The sequence below is a fragment of the Galeopterus variegatus genome, unplaced genomic scaffold (assembly GCF_000696425.1).
Source record: "Galeopterus variegatus unplaced genomic scaffold, G_variegatus-3.0.2 Scaffold24, whole genome shotgun sequence".
NCBI classification, from domain to species: domain Eukaryota; kingdom Metazoa; phylum Chordata; class Mammalia; order Dermoptera; family Cynocephalidae; genus Galeopterus; species Galeopterus variegatus.
Window position 1 is genome coordinate 158164 of NW_007726135.1, and position 18023 is coordinate 176186.

The 18023-nt window shown below is 46.4% G+C and overlaps 1 protein-coding gene across 4 annotated transcripts in view; it reads left to right on the forward strand.

Annotated features, from left to right (window-relative positions):
• The window catches only part of PTK2 (protein tyrosine kinase 2), a 136182-nt gene extending 118840 nt beyond the window's left edge, over positions 1-17342 (forward strand). For 3 of the 4 annotated variants that reach the window (XM_008568410.1, XM_008568436.1, XM_008568429.1), the window contains 5 exons: positions 2250-2289; positions 2606-2712; positions 7064-7219; positions 12857-12937; positions 17107-17342. In XM_008568410.1, the coding sequence (XP_008566632.1) occupies positions 2250-2289; positions 2606-2712; positions 7064-7219; positions 12857-12937; positions 17107-17319 (597 nt within the window). In that variant the 3' untranslated portion in view covers positions 17320-17342. Of the gene's footprint in view, positions 1-2249; positions 2290-2605; positions 2713-5835; positions 5845-7063; positions 7220-12856; positions 12938-17106 lie in introns of all 4 variants that reach the window. The other variant, XM_008568421.1, reaches the window with a different exon arrangement.
• Positions 17343-18023: the final 681 nt, after the last annotated feature.

The window sequence follows — 18023 nt, forward strand, 5'->3', positions numbered from 1 at the left end:
TCTATGTATAGCCCCCGCACTTCGCGCAGCCAGTGAGCGGGAACCGGTCGGTATGTGGGAGCCGAACCTTCGGCGGGAGCGCCACCGCACTCCCAAGCGGCGCACTGTAGCAGTGCGCCACCAGGCCGGCCCTTAAAATCTTTTAAACATTTTTCTTTATATATAAAACAACATTGGGGCCGGCCTGTGGCTCACTCAGGAGAGTGCGGTGCTTATAACACCAAGGCCACAGGTTCGGATCCCTACGTAGGGACGGTCGGTTAGCTCACTTGGGAGAGCGTGGTGCTGATAACACCAAGTCAAGGGTTAAGATCCCCTTACCAGTCAGCTTTTTTTTTTTTTTTTTTTCCTTTTTGTCTTTTTTACTGACCAGTAACGGGATCGCAACCCTCGGTGTCAGGCCCATGCCGGGGACCGGCAACGGGATCGCAACCCTCGGTGTTGCACCCGCACCGCGCTCAGCCAGTGAGTGGGAACCGGTCTCCACATGGGATCCGAACCCTCGGCGGGAGCGCTGCCGCACTCCCAAGCGGCGCACTCTCCAGTGCGCCACCGGACCGGCCCACCAGTCAGCTTTTAAAAACAAAAACAAGCAAAAAAAAAACTGCAGTCCTGTCCTTCCACCCCCAGCCGCCTCCTCTCTTCGCTGGACAGTGTCTTTTTACAGACTGAGTAATGTGCAGTGATGTCCACTTCGTGCCTGTTATCCAACTCCCTCCTCTGCATCATTAGCTCCACAGGTTCTTTGTTTTGTACCTAGAACAGTACTTGGAACAAAGGAGATGTGCAGTAACCATTTGTGGAATAGCTGATTGATATGAAAGTGATATGAAAAGTAGAAAGCACTACACGAAGATAAGTTGTTAAGGAATCGTTCTTCACACCTTCAAGCTCTGAGGGGTTTTGCAAGTCCTTGAAATCAAGGATGTTAAAGGGAATGTTGAAAACAACTGATTCTGAGGGAAGCAGCAATGTTAATTGTGTGTGCTAGCTCATCGCTCTTGTATTTTAAGGAACTAGGTCTCTTTCCAGTACAAAGTAAATCACCTTAAATTATATATATATTAACCACTGGTTATTTTCAAATAAGTAAGAAAAGTCTTTTCAGAAGTAGAATAGTTCTGGGCCGGCCCGGTGGCGCACTGCTACAGTGCGCCGCTTGGGAAGCGTGGTGGCGCTCCCGCCGAGGGTTCGGATCCCACGTACAGACCGGTTCCTGCTCACTGGCTGAGCGAGGTGCGGGCGCAACACCGAGGGTTGCGATCCCGTTGCCGGTCCCGGTCCGGTACGGGTGCGAGACTGAGGGGTGCGATCCGTTGCCGGACACGAAAAAAGACAAAAAGGAAAAAAAAAAAAAAGAAGTAGAATAGTTCTGGGCCGGCCCGGCGGCGCACTGCTACAGTGCGCCGCTGGGGAAGCGTGGTGGCGCTCCCGCCGAGGGTTCGGATCCCACGTACAGACCGGTTCCTGCTCACTGGCTGAGCGAGGTGCGGGCGCAACACCGAGGGTTGCGATCCCGTTGCCGGTCCCGGTCCGGTACGGGTGCGACACTGAGGGTTGCGATCCGTTGCCGGACACAAAAAAAGACAAAAAGGAAAAAAAAAAAAAAAGAAGTAGAATAGTTCTAAAAAGACTTATTTTTCCACACAGTTAGGCTCAGATAGATTATTTTAAATGCAGCTTCAGCCATGACAACCTGCAGGAAGACTGTTCTTACGTAGAACTGTCTTTATCCCATCCCTCGGGCAGAAATTCAGTGCTGTGGTTTGGCCTTTCTGACTTGGCCTCTGGTTTGGCCCAGAACTGGTGGAGGTTAACTCCAGGCCCTGACGCACACTGTGCTTTGGGAAGACGACAACGTAGGCCCACGGGCTGTCTAGATACCCTGGTGTCACTAGGTCCCTTCTGGTCATCATCGATCTGGTTGCCTCCCTTAATGTTATGAGAGTGGTCGGGAACATTTTAGGTAAACTAGAAACAGCCGTGTAGAAAGGAGTTAAAGTGGTATGACACCCCCACTAGTGGTCACAGGGTGTCCCATGCTTGCCTCTGGTACAGTGCTTTCACACGCCTTATGGGCATTATTGGCTTATTTGCCTAATTCTCCACCCCAGCTGAGACCTTAAGGCAGGACCCTGTCTTGCATCTAGCACAAATGTTCAAGGGGGTGGATGGACAGGGTGGGAGAGGGAAGGACATTACTCTGTTTTACACAGCTGTGCACTGACTGAACTTTTCTTGTCCCACAGACTGGAAACCAACACATATATCAGCCTGTGGGGAAACCAGGTAAATGAAGATGTGAACTGTGTGTAAAGAAGTTTGTATAATTGGGCAGAAGCAAGTTTTAAACTTTTGTAGCATCCTAGCTTCAGAATGCCCTCATGATTTTTTATCACTTTCCTTCTACAGACCACAGCAAGTGCAGTGTTTACCACAGTCAGCCCATGACTAGAATATTGTGCTATAATGCTTCAGAAATGCTTCTTTAGAATGCAAAATTAGTGACTGTTGTTATAATGCCAATTGGTGTACGTTTGAGAGTTGTTTACTTTCTCCTTATTAACGTAAACGTCACTTAATGGGAATCATTCCATTTTACTAGATCCTGCAGCTCCACCAAAGAAACCACCGCGTCCTGGAGCCCCTGGTCACCTGGGCAGCCTTGCCAGCCTGAGCAGCCCTGGGGACAGTTACAATGAGGGCGTCAAGGTGGGCATGTGAGCCTGTGCAGCACACTCTGCTCGCGGGGTTTGTGGAGTCCCTCAGTTCTTGTTGATGACATTTGTATCATAGAGTGGAGTCGGGGCTGAAAACAGGGCTGGCGCAGAGTAGGATTGCAGTGGGTCCAAGAGTCGGCTGGCCTGGTTCTTAACCCTCCTGAGAGGCAGGGAAAAGCTTTACATGAACATTTTCTTTTCTGTTTTTCTCTCAGTGTGGTAGATTTTAGGAACTGAGATCCTAACTTTCTTCATACATCTTCCTGCAATCAGGCAGAAAGTTTGTTTGGAATAAAGTGCTGAGTTTCTTCCGGTTTTAAAAATTAATGAAACTAGGATGCCTGGGGTATATGAGGACCTTCTATATCCTCACTGCCTCCAAGTTTCTAAATGTGGTTTCATGGAAAATGGACATTATTTTCCACCTGGTGTCAGAATTGTATTTGTCAAAGCTACGTGCACTAGGAAGATATGTCCTTAGACCCAGGGGAGCATTCGACTCAGGTGCAGAGAACCACAAGCTTCTCCTTGGTTTGGGAGCCTCTTCGGTTGCTGCCTGCCCCCAAGGGGTGTGCATCTGGAGCCATCAGTGTCTGTGACTCTCCTGGGTCCCCACCACACCCCTGCAGAGTGCTGGAGTCACTCACATGGCTGAGGAGTGGCTTTCCTTTCTGGGAAATGAAGAAGGGGGTCTCTCCCTCCCTAGCCTGGCCAGTTCAAGGAGAGGGGGTCTTTCTGCTCTCCACTACTCTTAAATACATCCCATTTCTCAATCTGATAGACATCTTTTTCACATTTTAATATCTCTAAAATTGGAATAGTGTATTGGTTTAATGGGCAGCATTTGTTTCTTTCTTGGTGCATAAATAAAGGATGCATCTTATAGTGGTGGCATCTTAAAATCTGATAAATGTGGCATCGGGTTAAAATAAACTTTGTTGTACCAATAGCCACTGTTTATTGAGTGCTTTCCCTGTGCCAAGTGCTGTGACAGGCCTTTAAATCCTCGCATCAGCTTCGTAAGACTGGTGGTGGTGTTATTTTCATATGAGGCAGCCAAGGCTCACAGAGGTGAGGCAGGTTGTTCAGGGCTACACAGCCCCCACATAGCTGAGCCAGCATTAGTCGTAGATCTGGCTGGCTGCACACGTGTGCTTCTGTTCAAGGGTCCCACCTCCAAAACCACCTCTGGCTGATTCCTGGTTAGAAGTACATGTACTGTCCTCTCAGAGGAGTCAGAGTTACTCCTGGAGAAAAGAAAACTGTCATCTTCAGGCGCAGAGTTAGGAGTCAGCCTGCAGCTCAGAGGGCTGGGGTTCATTCAGAAGGTGGCCACAGAGTGAGCGGGCTGGCACTGACATGGACTAGCCTCCCTGCCAGACATAGTGCCAGGATAGCTGGGCCGGAGAAGCCACTGCTCCGGGGCTTGGTGCCAAGAGCACATGCTGGCAAGTGGGTAGCTCCCGGAAGTGGGAGCAGCCTCCGCAGCTCCCGGGCTTCCACTCCCAGGGATGCCTCCCAGTGGCTCTGTTAGCAGCACCCTGGGTATTCTCAGGGGAGAATCGAGGAAGGACACTACCCTTCCTTTGTGATTTCTTCAAATAAATTTTAAAAAAGGAAAGAGGGAGGAAATTAGGTTAGTAAACTTTTTTATTTTCATAAACCATAAGAGCAGACTTTCAAAATGACTTGATTTATATTGAAAAACCAACCTTAGAAGTAGATCAGTTACCACCTTAGAATTCTGACATATGTTCATTTTTCACAGTTGGAATAACATAATGAATATAATTGGGAATACCCTCTTACAGGGTATTAAAGAAGTAGAAATCTTGATGGAAACAATATTTTTACTCAAGAAATATTAAGTAAAGATTTTTAAGTAATTAACAGATGTGAAATATATGCCTGTATTTTTTCATTATCTGGTAGAGGTTATCAAATCCAGCCTAAAAAAAAAATGTTGTTTTAATTTTTAAAAATGCTTACTCTTAACTATATATAACTAAAATGATTCATCCAAATAACATTTAGCCAGGAATCAATCTCTGTTTTTTCTTGGTGGCTTTATGTTTTGGTTTTTAATCCTCTGAGCCTTTAAGCATCAACCTGAGTGGTTGGAATTGGCTGTGGGCAGCGGTTTGTTATTAACTGCCAGCCAAGGAGTTTCAATGTTGTCAAGCTCCAGAACATAGGAAACCAATGACAGATGTCTGTCCAGACTAAGCTTTGCTTCTAGAATGTCACTGTGAATGGTCCCTAGAAGCATTATGACAGTGGCCTTTTATGACAAGAGCTGGACAAAGGGTAAAGTACAAAAGAATGGAAGCTTTACACGGGTTCAAATAAACCTCTCTCCACCTCCTAGAGCTGCAGAATTGTCACCGTTCTTGATGGAATGCTCCCTGTGGTGTCCTCCTCAGGAAGCCCCGGGCCTTTCTGTGTCAATGAAGTTTGAACTGGCACATTCTACAAAGTTCTGGAAAAGACTGTGCGCCATGGTTCTCAGTGCAAATAGTAAAAAACAGGAAGTCATCTCTTAGAAATGATGCAGTTATAAATTACCTCCTCCTTTCTAGTGCACAGTAAACACATGGTGGAGGATTGAAACCTCTAAATTTAAGACTCCTCAAAACGTGTACTGGCTCTATAAAGCATCAGATTAGTGAGGACATTGAGGGGCCAGGGGCAGGAACTGACGGTCGTGCAGTTTCTCCTGAATCTCTCAGGATTCAGACAGGCAGTTTTCAGTAATTAAAAGCATATATCCTCCTCCTCCCTTTTTGAAGAGCCCTAATTCTGTTGATTCTTGCACTGCTGCCAGATCGTTACTCTCAGGCTTTGCATGTTTTCCTCATTTATTTCATGAAAACGAGCATGGTGCATGACAGACCTCTTTATTTAATGTGCTGGGGCACTGAACAGATGGCAGAAGCAAATATGCTTTGATAACCAGCGAGCTGAGAGCGGTAGGCAGGCTTCGAAACTAGCTCTTTTTTGTTCTGCTCGTGTTTTTATGGGGGTTTTGTCTGCCGCCTTTATTAATATTGTTTTTCTTTTTTCCCTTTCTCTGATAAATTCCTTTAACTTTTCCTCACCTTCTGTTCGACAATAGCCGTGGAGGGTAAGCACACCATGTCTCTGTGTGTCCGTCCAGCTCTCTTTACCACGCCCAGCTCTTTGCATGAGACTCTGGAGCGGGAAATGGGAAGCCAGGGGGAGGGTGCTTGTGCTTGGTCCGTCACCTCTCACGACTGCCAGGTGCCAAAAACTGTATTTCTGTTTGCCAGACAATGAGACATGATCATCTTTGCAGTGAATGAATTATTCTTGTCCTTTTCTATCTCACACCCAGACATGGGAACAACAAAGAACAGACTCAATCTGTTGCAGACTATTTGGGCAGAGGCACTCAAAGCTCAGGAAAGGGAGCTTAAGTTTAGACTGAGCACTGGCAACAGGTTCATCATGAGAAAATATTAGGTACTGTAGTTTAGTCCTTGTAGATATTTATATGTGTATAAACACACACACACATACATCCTGTTCTTTTTGTGCCCAGTGTAATTCTAAGCAATTTGAATTTTTAAATACTGTTGAAGAGTTCCCAAGGGCCCTCATGTTAATCCACCTCCAGTGCTCACATGATTTGGGGTAACATTCAATGTCCCCTCTGTGTCCAGGCCCTGGGTGGGAATTTTTACATCTGTGGTTTCATCTCCCCTTCATTGCTATTGCCCAAGGGGGGGCGCTGAGGCATGTAGGCACAAGCACACTGCACGGACAGTGCAGAAGGCTGGAGCCAAGGCTCCTGGCCTCACCACTGCTGCTTTGACTTCAATAGCACTCTGCAAGCACGTGGTGTCTGCTTAAAGCAGACTGTGTGTCAGCTTTTTATAATTGTAGAAAGAACACATGTATTCATTGCGTACAATTTTTACTGCAGAATTTAAACTAAGTAGAAATTTTTAGAGACTTAATTTAGAACGTTTGACCCTTTAGCCAAGTAAGTAACTTTCTCTAAAATTTCTCTTGTGGTGAATGATTTGGTACAGGAGGGAGGGACTTTGAATCAGATATCTGAAAGAATCTGAGGGTTTTAGTGTAGTGTGTATGATTCCATCTCATTTCCTTTAACTGAGCTCAGTTAGAAAAAAATTTGCCTCACTTATTTATCACTTGGATGAATTACTGTCATCCTCAATCTGAGCTTTATCTCGAACAAACAAAATTATCTTAAGCGATCTGCTTTGATCTCTTTTAAAGACCCTCTCTAACTTAATTGTGGTGATATTACGCCATCTACTGGAGAGTAGAGAAATGACCGGCTTCTGTATTGTCAGCTTCAGCCCCAGGAAATCAGCCCTCCTCCTACAGCCAACCTGGACCGGTCCAATGACAAGGTTTACGAGAACGTGACGGGCCTGGTGAAAGCTGTCATCGAGATGTCCAGTAAAATCCAGCCAGCCCCACCAGAGGAGTACGTTCCTATGGTGAAGGTAAAACGTAGTCATGTCATGTTCCAGCAGAAATGTTCTTGTCTCCCACTGGAAGCTGTGGTGTCAGTTGAAGTCTCTAGGCACCATACGGTGACAATGTTATTAAGAATGATGATCGTTATGAACTGCTGTTCCCATCTTGTTTTCTCCTGTCATTAAACATTAGGATGGGAATGTCTTGAAGCAATGCAGAGTCTTTTAAATTATTGTTCATAAATATAATCTTGAGTAAAAAAATCAAGCTGGAAAAGAATATGTACCATATGATGCCATTTATACAAAGTTGAAAAACATGCAAAATAGTCCTCTGTAAGGCTTAGGGAGGTGTAGTGATGTTGTAGTGATGATATATACAGGAAGGATAATTATCAAATTCAGATGCTGTATCTAGGCTGGCTGGTGAGCTCAGTTGGTTAGAGAGCAGCTTTGTAACCCCAAGGTCATGATTTGGATCCCCATGTCATCAAAAAAAAAAAAAGTATGTGTACACACACACACACACACACACACACACACACACACACACACACTGAGAGAGAGGCAGCTGAGGAAAGGTACACTGGGGGGGGTTATCTATGTTGTTTTTCTTACACTGAGGGGTGCGTACGTGGATGATCATTGAATTTTTTTTAAAAAAAGAGTAAGAAGACAAATAAAAATATCAGGCCAGTAGACTAACATTTTCCAAATTGTGTTCCATGGGGTGGGATCCTGGGAGATAGTAACAAATGCTCTGGAAAGGATGGGTCTCCAGAACTTTTTCCTTGTAGAACTGAAACTCTGTACCCCTTAAACAAAAACTCCCCCTCCCCCCAGCCCCTAACACTACTACTCTCCTTTCTTCTATGTGAATTTGGCTACTAGGTAGGTATGTCATGTAAGCAGAATCACACTGTATTTGGTCTTTTTGTGACTTGCATATTTCACTCAGCATAATGTCCTCAAGACTCATCCATGTTGTAGCATGTGTCAGAATTTCCTTCCTTTTTTTTTTTTTTCCCTTTTTTTGTCTTTTTTCGTGTCCGGCAACAGATCGCAACCCTCAGTGTCGCGCCCGTACCGGACCGGGACCGGCAACGGGATCGCAACCCTCGGTGTTGCTCCCACACCTCGCTCAGCCAGTGAGCGGGAACCGGTCTGTATGTGGGATCCGAACCCTTGGCGGGAGCACCGCCATGCTCCCAAGCGGCGCACTGTAGCAGTGCGCCACCGGCCCGGCCCAGAATTTCCTTCCTTTTTAAGGCTGAGTCATATTCCATCATATGTACAGACCACAGTTTGTTTAATCCATTCATCCATCAATGGACACTTGGGTTGCTTCTGCCTTTTGGTTATTGTGAATCATGCTGCCACGAACACGAGCATACAAATATCTTTTCAAGATCCAATCAAGATGGTGGAATAGATGGTCTGCAGCATCACTCTCTCCCACAAATCAACCAATTTACAACTATAAAAATGTAACATCAACCAAGCTGGGGCCGCTGGAGCTCAGGGGAAGAGGAGGAGAGACCTACGGAGTTCATGAAGGCAGGAGAAATGATGATGAGAGAAAGAAAAAGCTGCTCTGAGCATTTCAGGCCGTGACTGCTTTAAGGCTCAAGCTGATAAGCACATGGAGCAGGAGCAGGAGCCGGCAGAATCCGCAGCTGTGCCCTTCAGATGGCGTTACTTGGAGTCGGCAGGGGAGAAGAGGGCCTTGGCGGCCCCAGGACAAGACCACTAATAGGGTTCATGTGGACCCATGCAGGAGCGAGGAGCCAGAACAACTGAAAAAAGGGAGCCACTCAGAGGCCCCTGAGTCATCACAAGGGACCGGCGCAGGGCCCATCCCACGGGAAGTGTTTGCAGCATGGGCGGTGGGGGAGACGTGCCCACCAGGGGAACACTGGGACACAGCAAGGACAGCTGATCTGCCCCCCAGTCAGCACAGGACCGCTCAGAGGAGACTGGTCGGGAATGCAGATTTGCATGGGGTGCAGTTTGATGAAAAAACTCAGACCCAGATCAGAGTTTCTACAGAGCACAGAACCACCGGGTCTCTGGAGAGCCAGAAGTACCTATAAGGTCAACCATTAAACCCTGAGCTGCACAAAAAGCCTTCCCTAGGGAAACAACAGCAAAGTAGCAGTTTAAACAACCACACACTCAAGTACTGGTTCCCACAGGAAGTTCCCCCGTGTTAGAAGCAAAGGACAAAAAATTAGTTCTAGCCCAGGCACTCCACCAGCACCTTGGGGCCTGTCTGTGAACTGGAGGCTTGGATCCAGGGACCGGACCCCACTCCTACTTCCAGGCAAACTGCACCAGTGCCTCAGGGCCAGTCTGGGCACCTGAAGCATGGAGAAGGGGACTGGACCCCCCTCGCACAACCAGGCACACCACTCCAGCACCTTGGGGCCTGCCCAGGGACCAGAGGCAAGGAGAAGGGGACCAGACCTCTCTTCCACAGCCAGGCACACTGAGCCAGTGCCTTGGGTCCCACCCAGTGACCCGAGGCACGGAGTCAGGAACCAGACCCTCTTCCCACAACAAGGCACACCACGTCAGTACCTCAGGGCCCACCCAGGCACCCAAGGCAAGGAGAAGGGGACTGGACCTCTCTCCCACAACCAGGCACAAAATGCCAGCACCTCGGAGCCCACCTGGGTACCCAAGGTATGGAGAAGGGGACTGGACCCTCCTCCCACACCCAAGTACACTGCACCAGTACCTCAGGGCCCTCCCAGGGACCCGGGACATGGAGAAGAGGACTGGACCCCTCTCCCAGAACCAGGCACATGGCGCCAGCGCCTTGGGGCCTGCCCAGGGACCAGAGGCATGGAGAAGGGGACCAAACACACTCCACAACCAGGCATACCGCCAGTGCCAAGGAGCATGCCAAAAACAGCACCTCCACGTGGATGGCCCCCCACAGCCACCACAATAACCATGGCTGCTGCAAAAGTGGCTAGACACCACAACCACCATGCAGATGGTCCACCAACCACTGGAGTGCATTCACACAAGAAGAGTCACCAGCAGAGATAAAGAAAAGAAGAGGATGTCTCTTTCCACAAGACCCATTTTGGAGTGACAGAAGAAGCATCTGCTCTGATAATATTGGGGGACCTGATCACACCTCACTGCATTGGACAGATCATCTAGGCAACAATTTAACAGAGTAACCATTATTCTTTCAGAAGGAGAGAAGAAATCTAGGGCAATTAGAGGGGGGAGGGGAGGCATATATATTGTAACAATATATATGTTATGATTTGTAACAATATATATGCTAGTAATTTTGATTTAATCAACATATCTCAATGTTTAACCCCCAAAATATGTATAATCGATTTTGATTCAATAAGTAAAATTTAAAAAATATATATATATTTTTTTTTTTTTTTTTTTGAAAGATATATATATATCTTTTCAAGACCCTGCTTTCAGTTGTTTTGGGAATTTACCCAGAAGTGGAATTGCTGAAACCTACAGTAGTTCTTTTTGCAGTCTTTGAGGAACCGCCGTGCTGTTTCACACGGCAGCTGCACCATCTTCCGTTCCCACTGACAGCGCACAAGGGCTCCTGTTTCTCCATATCCTCACCAACACTTGTTTTCTGAGTTTGTTGGGGGCGGGGGTGCTTTGTTTTGTTTTGTTTTCTTTTGTTGATAGTAGTCATATTAATAGGCGTTATCTCATCATGGGTTTTTTTTTTTTTTTTTCCCTGACCAGTAAGGGGATCGCAACCCTCAGCACGGTGTGGTCCGCACCACGCTCGGCCAGTGAGCGCACCAGCCATCCCTATATAGGATCCAAACCCACAGCCTTGGCACTCCTAGCGCCACACTCTCCTGAGTGAGCCACGGGGCCGGCCCTATCTCATCATGGTTTTGATTTGCATTTCAAATACAGATATCGAGCATCTTCTCGTGTGTTTTTTGGCCATTTGTCTATCCCTAGAGAAATGTCTATTCAAGTCCTTTGCCTGTTTTTTAATCCGGTTGTTTGTTTTTTGGTTGTTGAATTGTAGGGTTGAGCACACTTTTTTAGTGTACTTACTAGCAGTCTCTGCAACAGCTTCTTATAAATCCTCAGGGTGGAAAAAGCTGCTTGAAAGTTGTGATGTTTCATGCAAAGTACAGTTAATCCATTCGGGGGGGGGGGTTGTATTTTTTTTTTTTTTTTTTTTAACTACTCTCATAACAGAACCAAAGTTTATAAGGATTAACTTACATGAACCCAAAGCCAAGTTTATAGAAACAAAAAACTCAACAGGAAACAAAAGCATTCAGAGTTAAGATTTTATATGGTGATTTTATAGGAGTTACTTTTTTAACCATTTTACTTTGGCCAGATGTTACCCTTTGCATGCTGACCCAAGTATAGGTAGCTCTATCATTTTCTTACTGGCTTTATTTATATTGCATGTATAATTTGGTGTCTTAGTCATTACATATTCAATCCTTATAGGAATGACAATAATTAAAATTTGAAGTTTAGGGCCGGCCCGGTGGCGCACTCGGTATTACCGAGTGCGGCGCTTGGGAGCGTGGCGGCTTTCCCGCCGAGGGTTCGGATCCCATATAGAGACCGGTCCGTTCACTGGTTGAGTGTGGTGCAGGCGCGACACCGAGGGTTGCAATCCCGTTACTGGTCACAAAAAAAGACAAAAAGGAAAAAAAAAAATTTGAAGTTTAAAATTAAGGAGTTTTTAATTGTAGTTGGAATGCGTTCTGTATTAGTTTGTTTCTGTTGCTTATAACAGAAATACCTGAACCTGGGTAATTTGTAAAGAAATAATATTTGTTCACAGTTCCAGAGGCTGGGAAGTCCAAAGTCCAAGGAACACATCTGGGGATGGCCTTTAGTGGTGACTTCAGGGATGCAAGGCATCACCGTGTGAGAAAGGCCAAAACAAGAGAGAGCTAACGCCTCACACCTCCTTTTAAAGCCCTCAGAGCCACGCCCATGACCACCTGACCACCAGTAAATCATCAGTGGATTAATCTATTTGCTAGGGCATGGTCCTCACAATCTAATCACCTCCTGAAGCCTCCCCCTCTCAATTACCATAATAGGATTTCCCACTCTCTTAACACTGTCAGAACGGGGATTAACTTTCAGTGAGTTTGGGGGAAATCCAATCCACAGCAGGTTGCGAAGCAAGGCTACCACCTTGCACCTGGGGCAACGGTGACATCTTTTTTGCCAGCTCATGACGCTTTTGGAAGTACCTGGGAGAGAACACTTGAGAAAAGGTGCTATTGTTTATTCTAACCTGTGTTGCTAGGATTGACATTTTTGAACTGTCAGGGTATTGTGATCTGCTTGGAAGCACTAGAGGAGAAGGGAAAAAAAAATCCTGCTTTCCAACTCTGACATCTGTGTAGCTTCTTACATGAGCTTCTGTTCATTGACCCATTCCGTAGGGTATTAGAGTGATGAGTAGTCAGAGATCTGAATCTTTTGGGGGAAAAAAGAGCCTCATAACTTACAAGATGGGGCTGAGCACTGAGAAAAAGATAAAGAAGTATTCCTTAGAACTGGTGGGAAAGAAACAAATAAAAAAATAACCAAAAGAAAAAATTGTCAGTGTGGGTATGAAACTCCTTTATGTGTATTCTGATACTGATTGTGATTCTCTTCTGTTAGGAAGTCGGCTTGGCCCTGAGGACACTATTGGCCACTGTGGATGAGACCATTCCCGTCCTGCCAGCCAGCACGCACCGAGAGGTAGGGCACAGTTTCTTCCTTCCTATGCTATCCACGGTACTGAGTTAGAGGCACACCCAGAGATGGCTGTGGTGCTGACAATGGCTCCTCAGTCCTGAACAGCAGGGACTGGTGTTGGCTGCTGTGCAGAGATGACCTTCTAGGTAACACTGACCGTGGCCAGGACTCGCCATTCATTGTAGGGCATAGTAGCATTGTGGGGGGCACAGGCTCAGGTTCCAGATCTTGGCTCTTACGCTGCCAGCCAGCTAGCTGCAGAGCCACCGTGTGGAGTCCTCACGTGAAACACAGGGTGGTTGTGTGCAGTGGATGAGGAGAGTAGGTAGGAAGCTGCTGTTGGTACCAAGATCTTCGAAGGTGGAAGAATGCTAAGGTGAACAGGGAAGGCGTTGTAATCTCCTTGGTTGAATCATCTTCTTAAAAATATGAGTGTTTGTAAGTGATACTAGACTTTCATTTAAAGTAGTGATATGAAAATTGCTTTTAAATTAATTAATGTGTTTTTAAAATTTTTTTAAGGAATCACAGTTCACCCAAAGTACTGTCTCCCAGCAACAGTCATCATGTGTGCTACGTTTTGGCAGTTTTGCCTCATTGATATGACTAACAAATGAAAGGAAGCACCTGCATTCTTTTACTGTGCTCCCGGCAGCTCCAGTCTGCAGGTGTGACCTGGGGCATGTCCTGCTCCCTCTCATCTCAGGCCTCTTCCCTTCCAGCTCCAGCTGCCCACTTTTCTCCTTTCTCTTGAGAGTGCCATGGGCTGTCCTTCAGCCCAGCGTGCACTGTTTTGTTTTGTTTTTGCTTTTTAACTTTTTAATGATTTCAAACTTACAGAAAAGTTACAGAGTTAATACAGAGAATTCCCAAGTATCCTTCTCTAGCTCCACAGCCTTTTAACATTTCTCCACATTTGCACTCTCTCTCCTTCATCTATCTCTGTATCTACACACACATAATTTACTGTTTCTGAACCGTTTGAGGGTAGATTGCATATGTCACGTCCTCTTACCCTTTAATATTTCAGTTTGTGTTTTCAATAATGAGGCCATTCTTCTGCATAACCACTATGCAGTTAGCACATTCTGGAACCTTAACGTTGATGAAGTATACGCTTCCACTGTGCAGGCGTGTTCCAGTTTTGTCAGTTGTCCCTGTAATACTCTTCCCTCTAGGACAGGAGCCAGCACAGGATTATACCATGCATGTGACCTTGCACATCCTATCTCTTTAGCCTCCTTTCATCTGAAGCAGGTCCTCAGCCTGGCTTTATCTTTTTTTTTTTTTCCTTTTTTGTCTTTTTTCGTGTCCGGCAACGGATTGCAACCCTCAGTGTCACGCCCGGACCGGACCGGGACCGGCAACGGGATCGCAACCCTCGGTGTTGCGCCCGCACCTCGCTCAGCCAGTGAGCGGCCGGTCTGTATGTGGGATCCGAACCCTCGGCGGGAGCGCCGCCGCACTCCCAAGCGGTGCACTGTAGCAGTGTGCCACCGGGCCGGCCCCCTGGCTTTATCTTTTATGACATTGACATTTTTGACAAATATAGGCTCAATTGTTCTATAGAGCATCTTGAAGTTATGTCGAGGGATATTATATAAAAAATCATGTTTCCTTCTGATTAGATCAAGGTTTTATATCTCCAACTGGGAATACAACATAAGTGGTGGTGAGTCCTTTTCAGGATACCATATCAGGAGGCACGTGATGTCCAGGTGATGTTCATTTTGATGAGCCTGGCATTGACTCCTGAAGTTCAGTTGTACACAGCTTTGTCATGGTTCCATTATAATTGGCATTTCACCTGCACAAAGCCATTTAAATCATTTTAGAAAATGCCTCTGACTGGTTGTCACTTTACATTCCTAGCCAAATAGGGGAGCAGCTAGTTTACCTGCTTTATTTGGGGCTCTGATGATCAGTAACAATTTTGCTCCACACTGGAGAAGTTCCATATGCCAGAGGCTAGCAAGTAAGTGTTTTAGCAGGACCATTTGTCAGTGCCTACTAATAAAGCTTAAAATAATCTGACCATCTACCTGATTCTTGTACACACAGATTGCTTTCTTATATAAATTATTTTTATAATTATTTATTTTTTAGAAGAAGGGCCTTTCTTTGACCCTGCTTTCCCCTTCCCCTGCCCCCTCTCCCACCTGCCCACCTCACTTCCTGACGGAGTGGCCTGTCCCAGCTGGGCCAGCGCCTCATCAGCAGCCATGCCCAGCCCAGCTCCAGCTGTCTCAGATTCTCTCTGCCACAACTGCCCTTCAAGGTCTCCAGAGGCCTCATGACTGCAGGCAGAGTCACTGCTCTCCTCTAAGTCCTGTCCCCCCTGGAGGACTGCCCTCCCCACCCCCTGCCGCCCTTTGGGTCCCTAGCCTTCCTTAACTGCTTCTCTCCTGAGACTCCTCCCCTGACTCTTTTTTCTGCCACCCGTAAATGTCATTATCCCCCATGGTGCTGTCCACTTGTTTTTTAAAGAGTACTTTTTTGTCTTGGTAGTTCTCCCCACTTCCATAGATCTGAATATTTGATGCCTCCCAAATCCATGTTTAGTAGGACCTCTCCCCGAGCTCTGGTCACCTGCTGTCTGTGAACATCTGCTACTGGCAGGAATGACCTGGTTTTCCTTCTTTGCTTCCATAATCAGCAGCACTGCCATGCCCTCGCCACCCCTGCCCTGTCAACCCCTCCACACTCCCGCGCGCACACGCACTCACGCGCACCTTCAGCCATTCATCAGTCTTCATCCTCACTGCCCCAAATCACTGTGACAGTCTCTTTGCTGTTCTTGGCTCCTTGTCTCCCCGCTCCATTCAACCTCCATACCGCCACCAGAGCCCGTCTGTCTAGAACATCTCTCTAGATTATGTTATTCCCCTTCCTAAATATCGCTTATGCCTCCCCGTTGCCAAGTTCGCAGGATAAAGGTCAACTTGGCATGGCTTATAAGGCCCTTCATGGTTGAAGCCCGCCCACTTTTACAATCTAGGCCAGATTCATAGAAATTCTCTGTGAAATCTTTCTGACCCGCTGAGACAGAATGAACCACCCTCTTCTGTGTGCATTTCTGTTGTATGGTCTATTCCACTGTATTGTAGGTGGTCTGTGCATGCTTCTCCCACACTGGAGTGTGAGTACAGATATATCTGATTCATTCTTGTGTCCACAACACCAAGTGCCTTGTACATAATAAGTGCTCGATAATTGTTAAAAGAGCAAATGGATAAATCATTATTGGTTGAATAAACAGACAGGAAGGGTCATGAGACTCCCCCAAGCCAAGCATTCTAACCCTGGGGCTGCATTCGTGTTCTATGCTGCATCCTCCACTGCTGCCCACTTCCAGCCTCTGATAAGTGTAGAAGAATCTAGAGCTTACATCAAGGCAGTCAAGAGTCTCTCATGACCTTCTTAAACCACCTTTTGCTTAGCAAAGGAAGGCGTGCGGCAGAGCTGGTGGAGCAGAAAGAGCACAAGACTGGAAGGGAAGGCCCAGCCTTTCATCCTGGTTTGAACACTCATGAGCCGTGTGACCTTCAGCAAGTCACTCTTTATCTCAGTTGTCCACTCTCTGATGTGAGAGTGTTTGGACTAGGTGATCTCTGAGCTTGTGTCAGATTCCATGATTCTATTATGAAACAAGGAAAAGCCCTACCTGTCACTTGAAATTTATAAAGTCTGAATAATGAATGCAAAATGGGGAATAAGCCAGTCATAGTGTCAGTGAGGACTTCAAATGGAAAGAGCAGAGACTGCTGGATATGCACACACAGGTGGCGTGTATACACATGGACATGCACACACATGTATACACACAGGCATGCATGCACATGGGCATGCACACAGGTGTACATATGCAGGGGCATGCACACATGCACACACACAGACATGCATACATGTGCATGCACACGCACAAGTATTTATGTGCGTGGGAGTCCACACGCATGTGCACACTCACAGGCATGTATACACAGGGGTGTCCACACACAAAGCCACACTATATTGGCTGAATTTCTAAAGAAAAGATTTATTTTACACTCTGTTGCTCCTAAGGAAGCTTTATTTGAGGGGAAGAAATAAAGTTTCTTCTCATGAAGGCACCTAAAAGTCCCCAGAAAAGTTCACTGGAAGCAGCTCTTCTGACCTGTGTCTTATCCTTATAGATTGAGATGGCGCAGAAGCTGCTGAACTCTGACCTGGGCGAGCTCATCAACAAGATGAAACTGGCCCAGCAGTATGTCATGACCAGCCTCCAGCAGGAGTACAAGAAGCAGATGCTGACCGCTGCTCACGCCCTGGCTGTGGACGCTAAGAACTTACTGGACGTCATTGACCAAGCAAGACTAAAAATGCTTGGGCAGACAAGACCGCACTGAGCCTGCCCCAGGGAACACGTCTTTCCACTAAACTGGCCCAGCAGTATGTCATGACCAGCCTCCAGCAGGAGTACAAGAAGCAGATGCTGACTGCTGCTCACGCCCTGGCTGTGGACGCCAAGAACTTACTGGACGTCATTGACCAAGCAAGACTAAAAATGCTTGGGCAGACAAGACCGCACTGAGCCTGCCCCAGGGAACACGTCTTTCCACTCCTTCCAGGATGTTCTCTAGCCTTCCACCAGCAGCAAGGAATTAGCCCTGTGTCTTCAGTCGCCAGCACTTACAGCTCCAACTTTTTTGAATGACAGCTGGTTGAAAATCTTCTCTCCCATATAAGTTTAACCACATTTTGATTTGGGTTTATTTTCTGATTTTTGTTTTTTGTTTTTAAGTCAGAATGTTCAAAAAAGTCTGGGATACAAAATGTGGCATTTTTCTGAGAATGAAAATTGTTCGTAAGAAGCTTTTAAGAATCATGAAGAAACAGTTTATGCTCACATTAGGGTGTGTTTTAATGGAGATGGCCAAGGGTGTGACATGTTAATTCCTGAACTACCTTAGCTGCATATTGGAAGAAGAGAGTATGAAGTGAAGAATTCCAGGAAACCCAAGAGGCTGAGAATTCTTTTGCCCACCATAGAATTATTATCCAGACTGGAATTTTTGTTTGTTAGAACACCCTTCAGTTGCAATATGCTAAT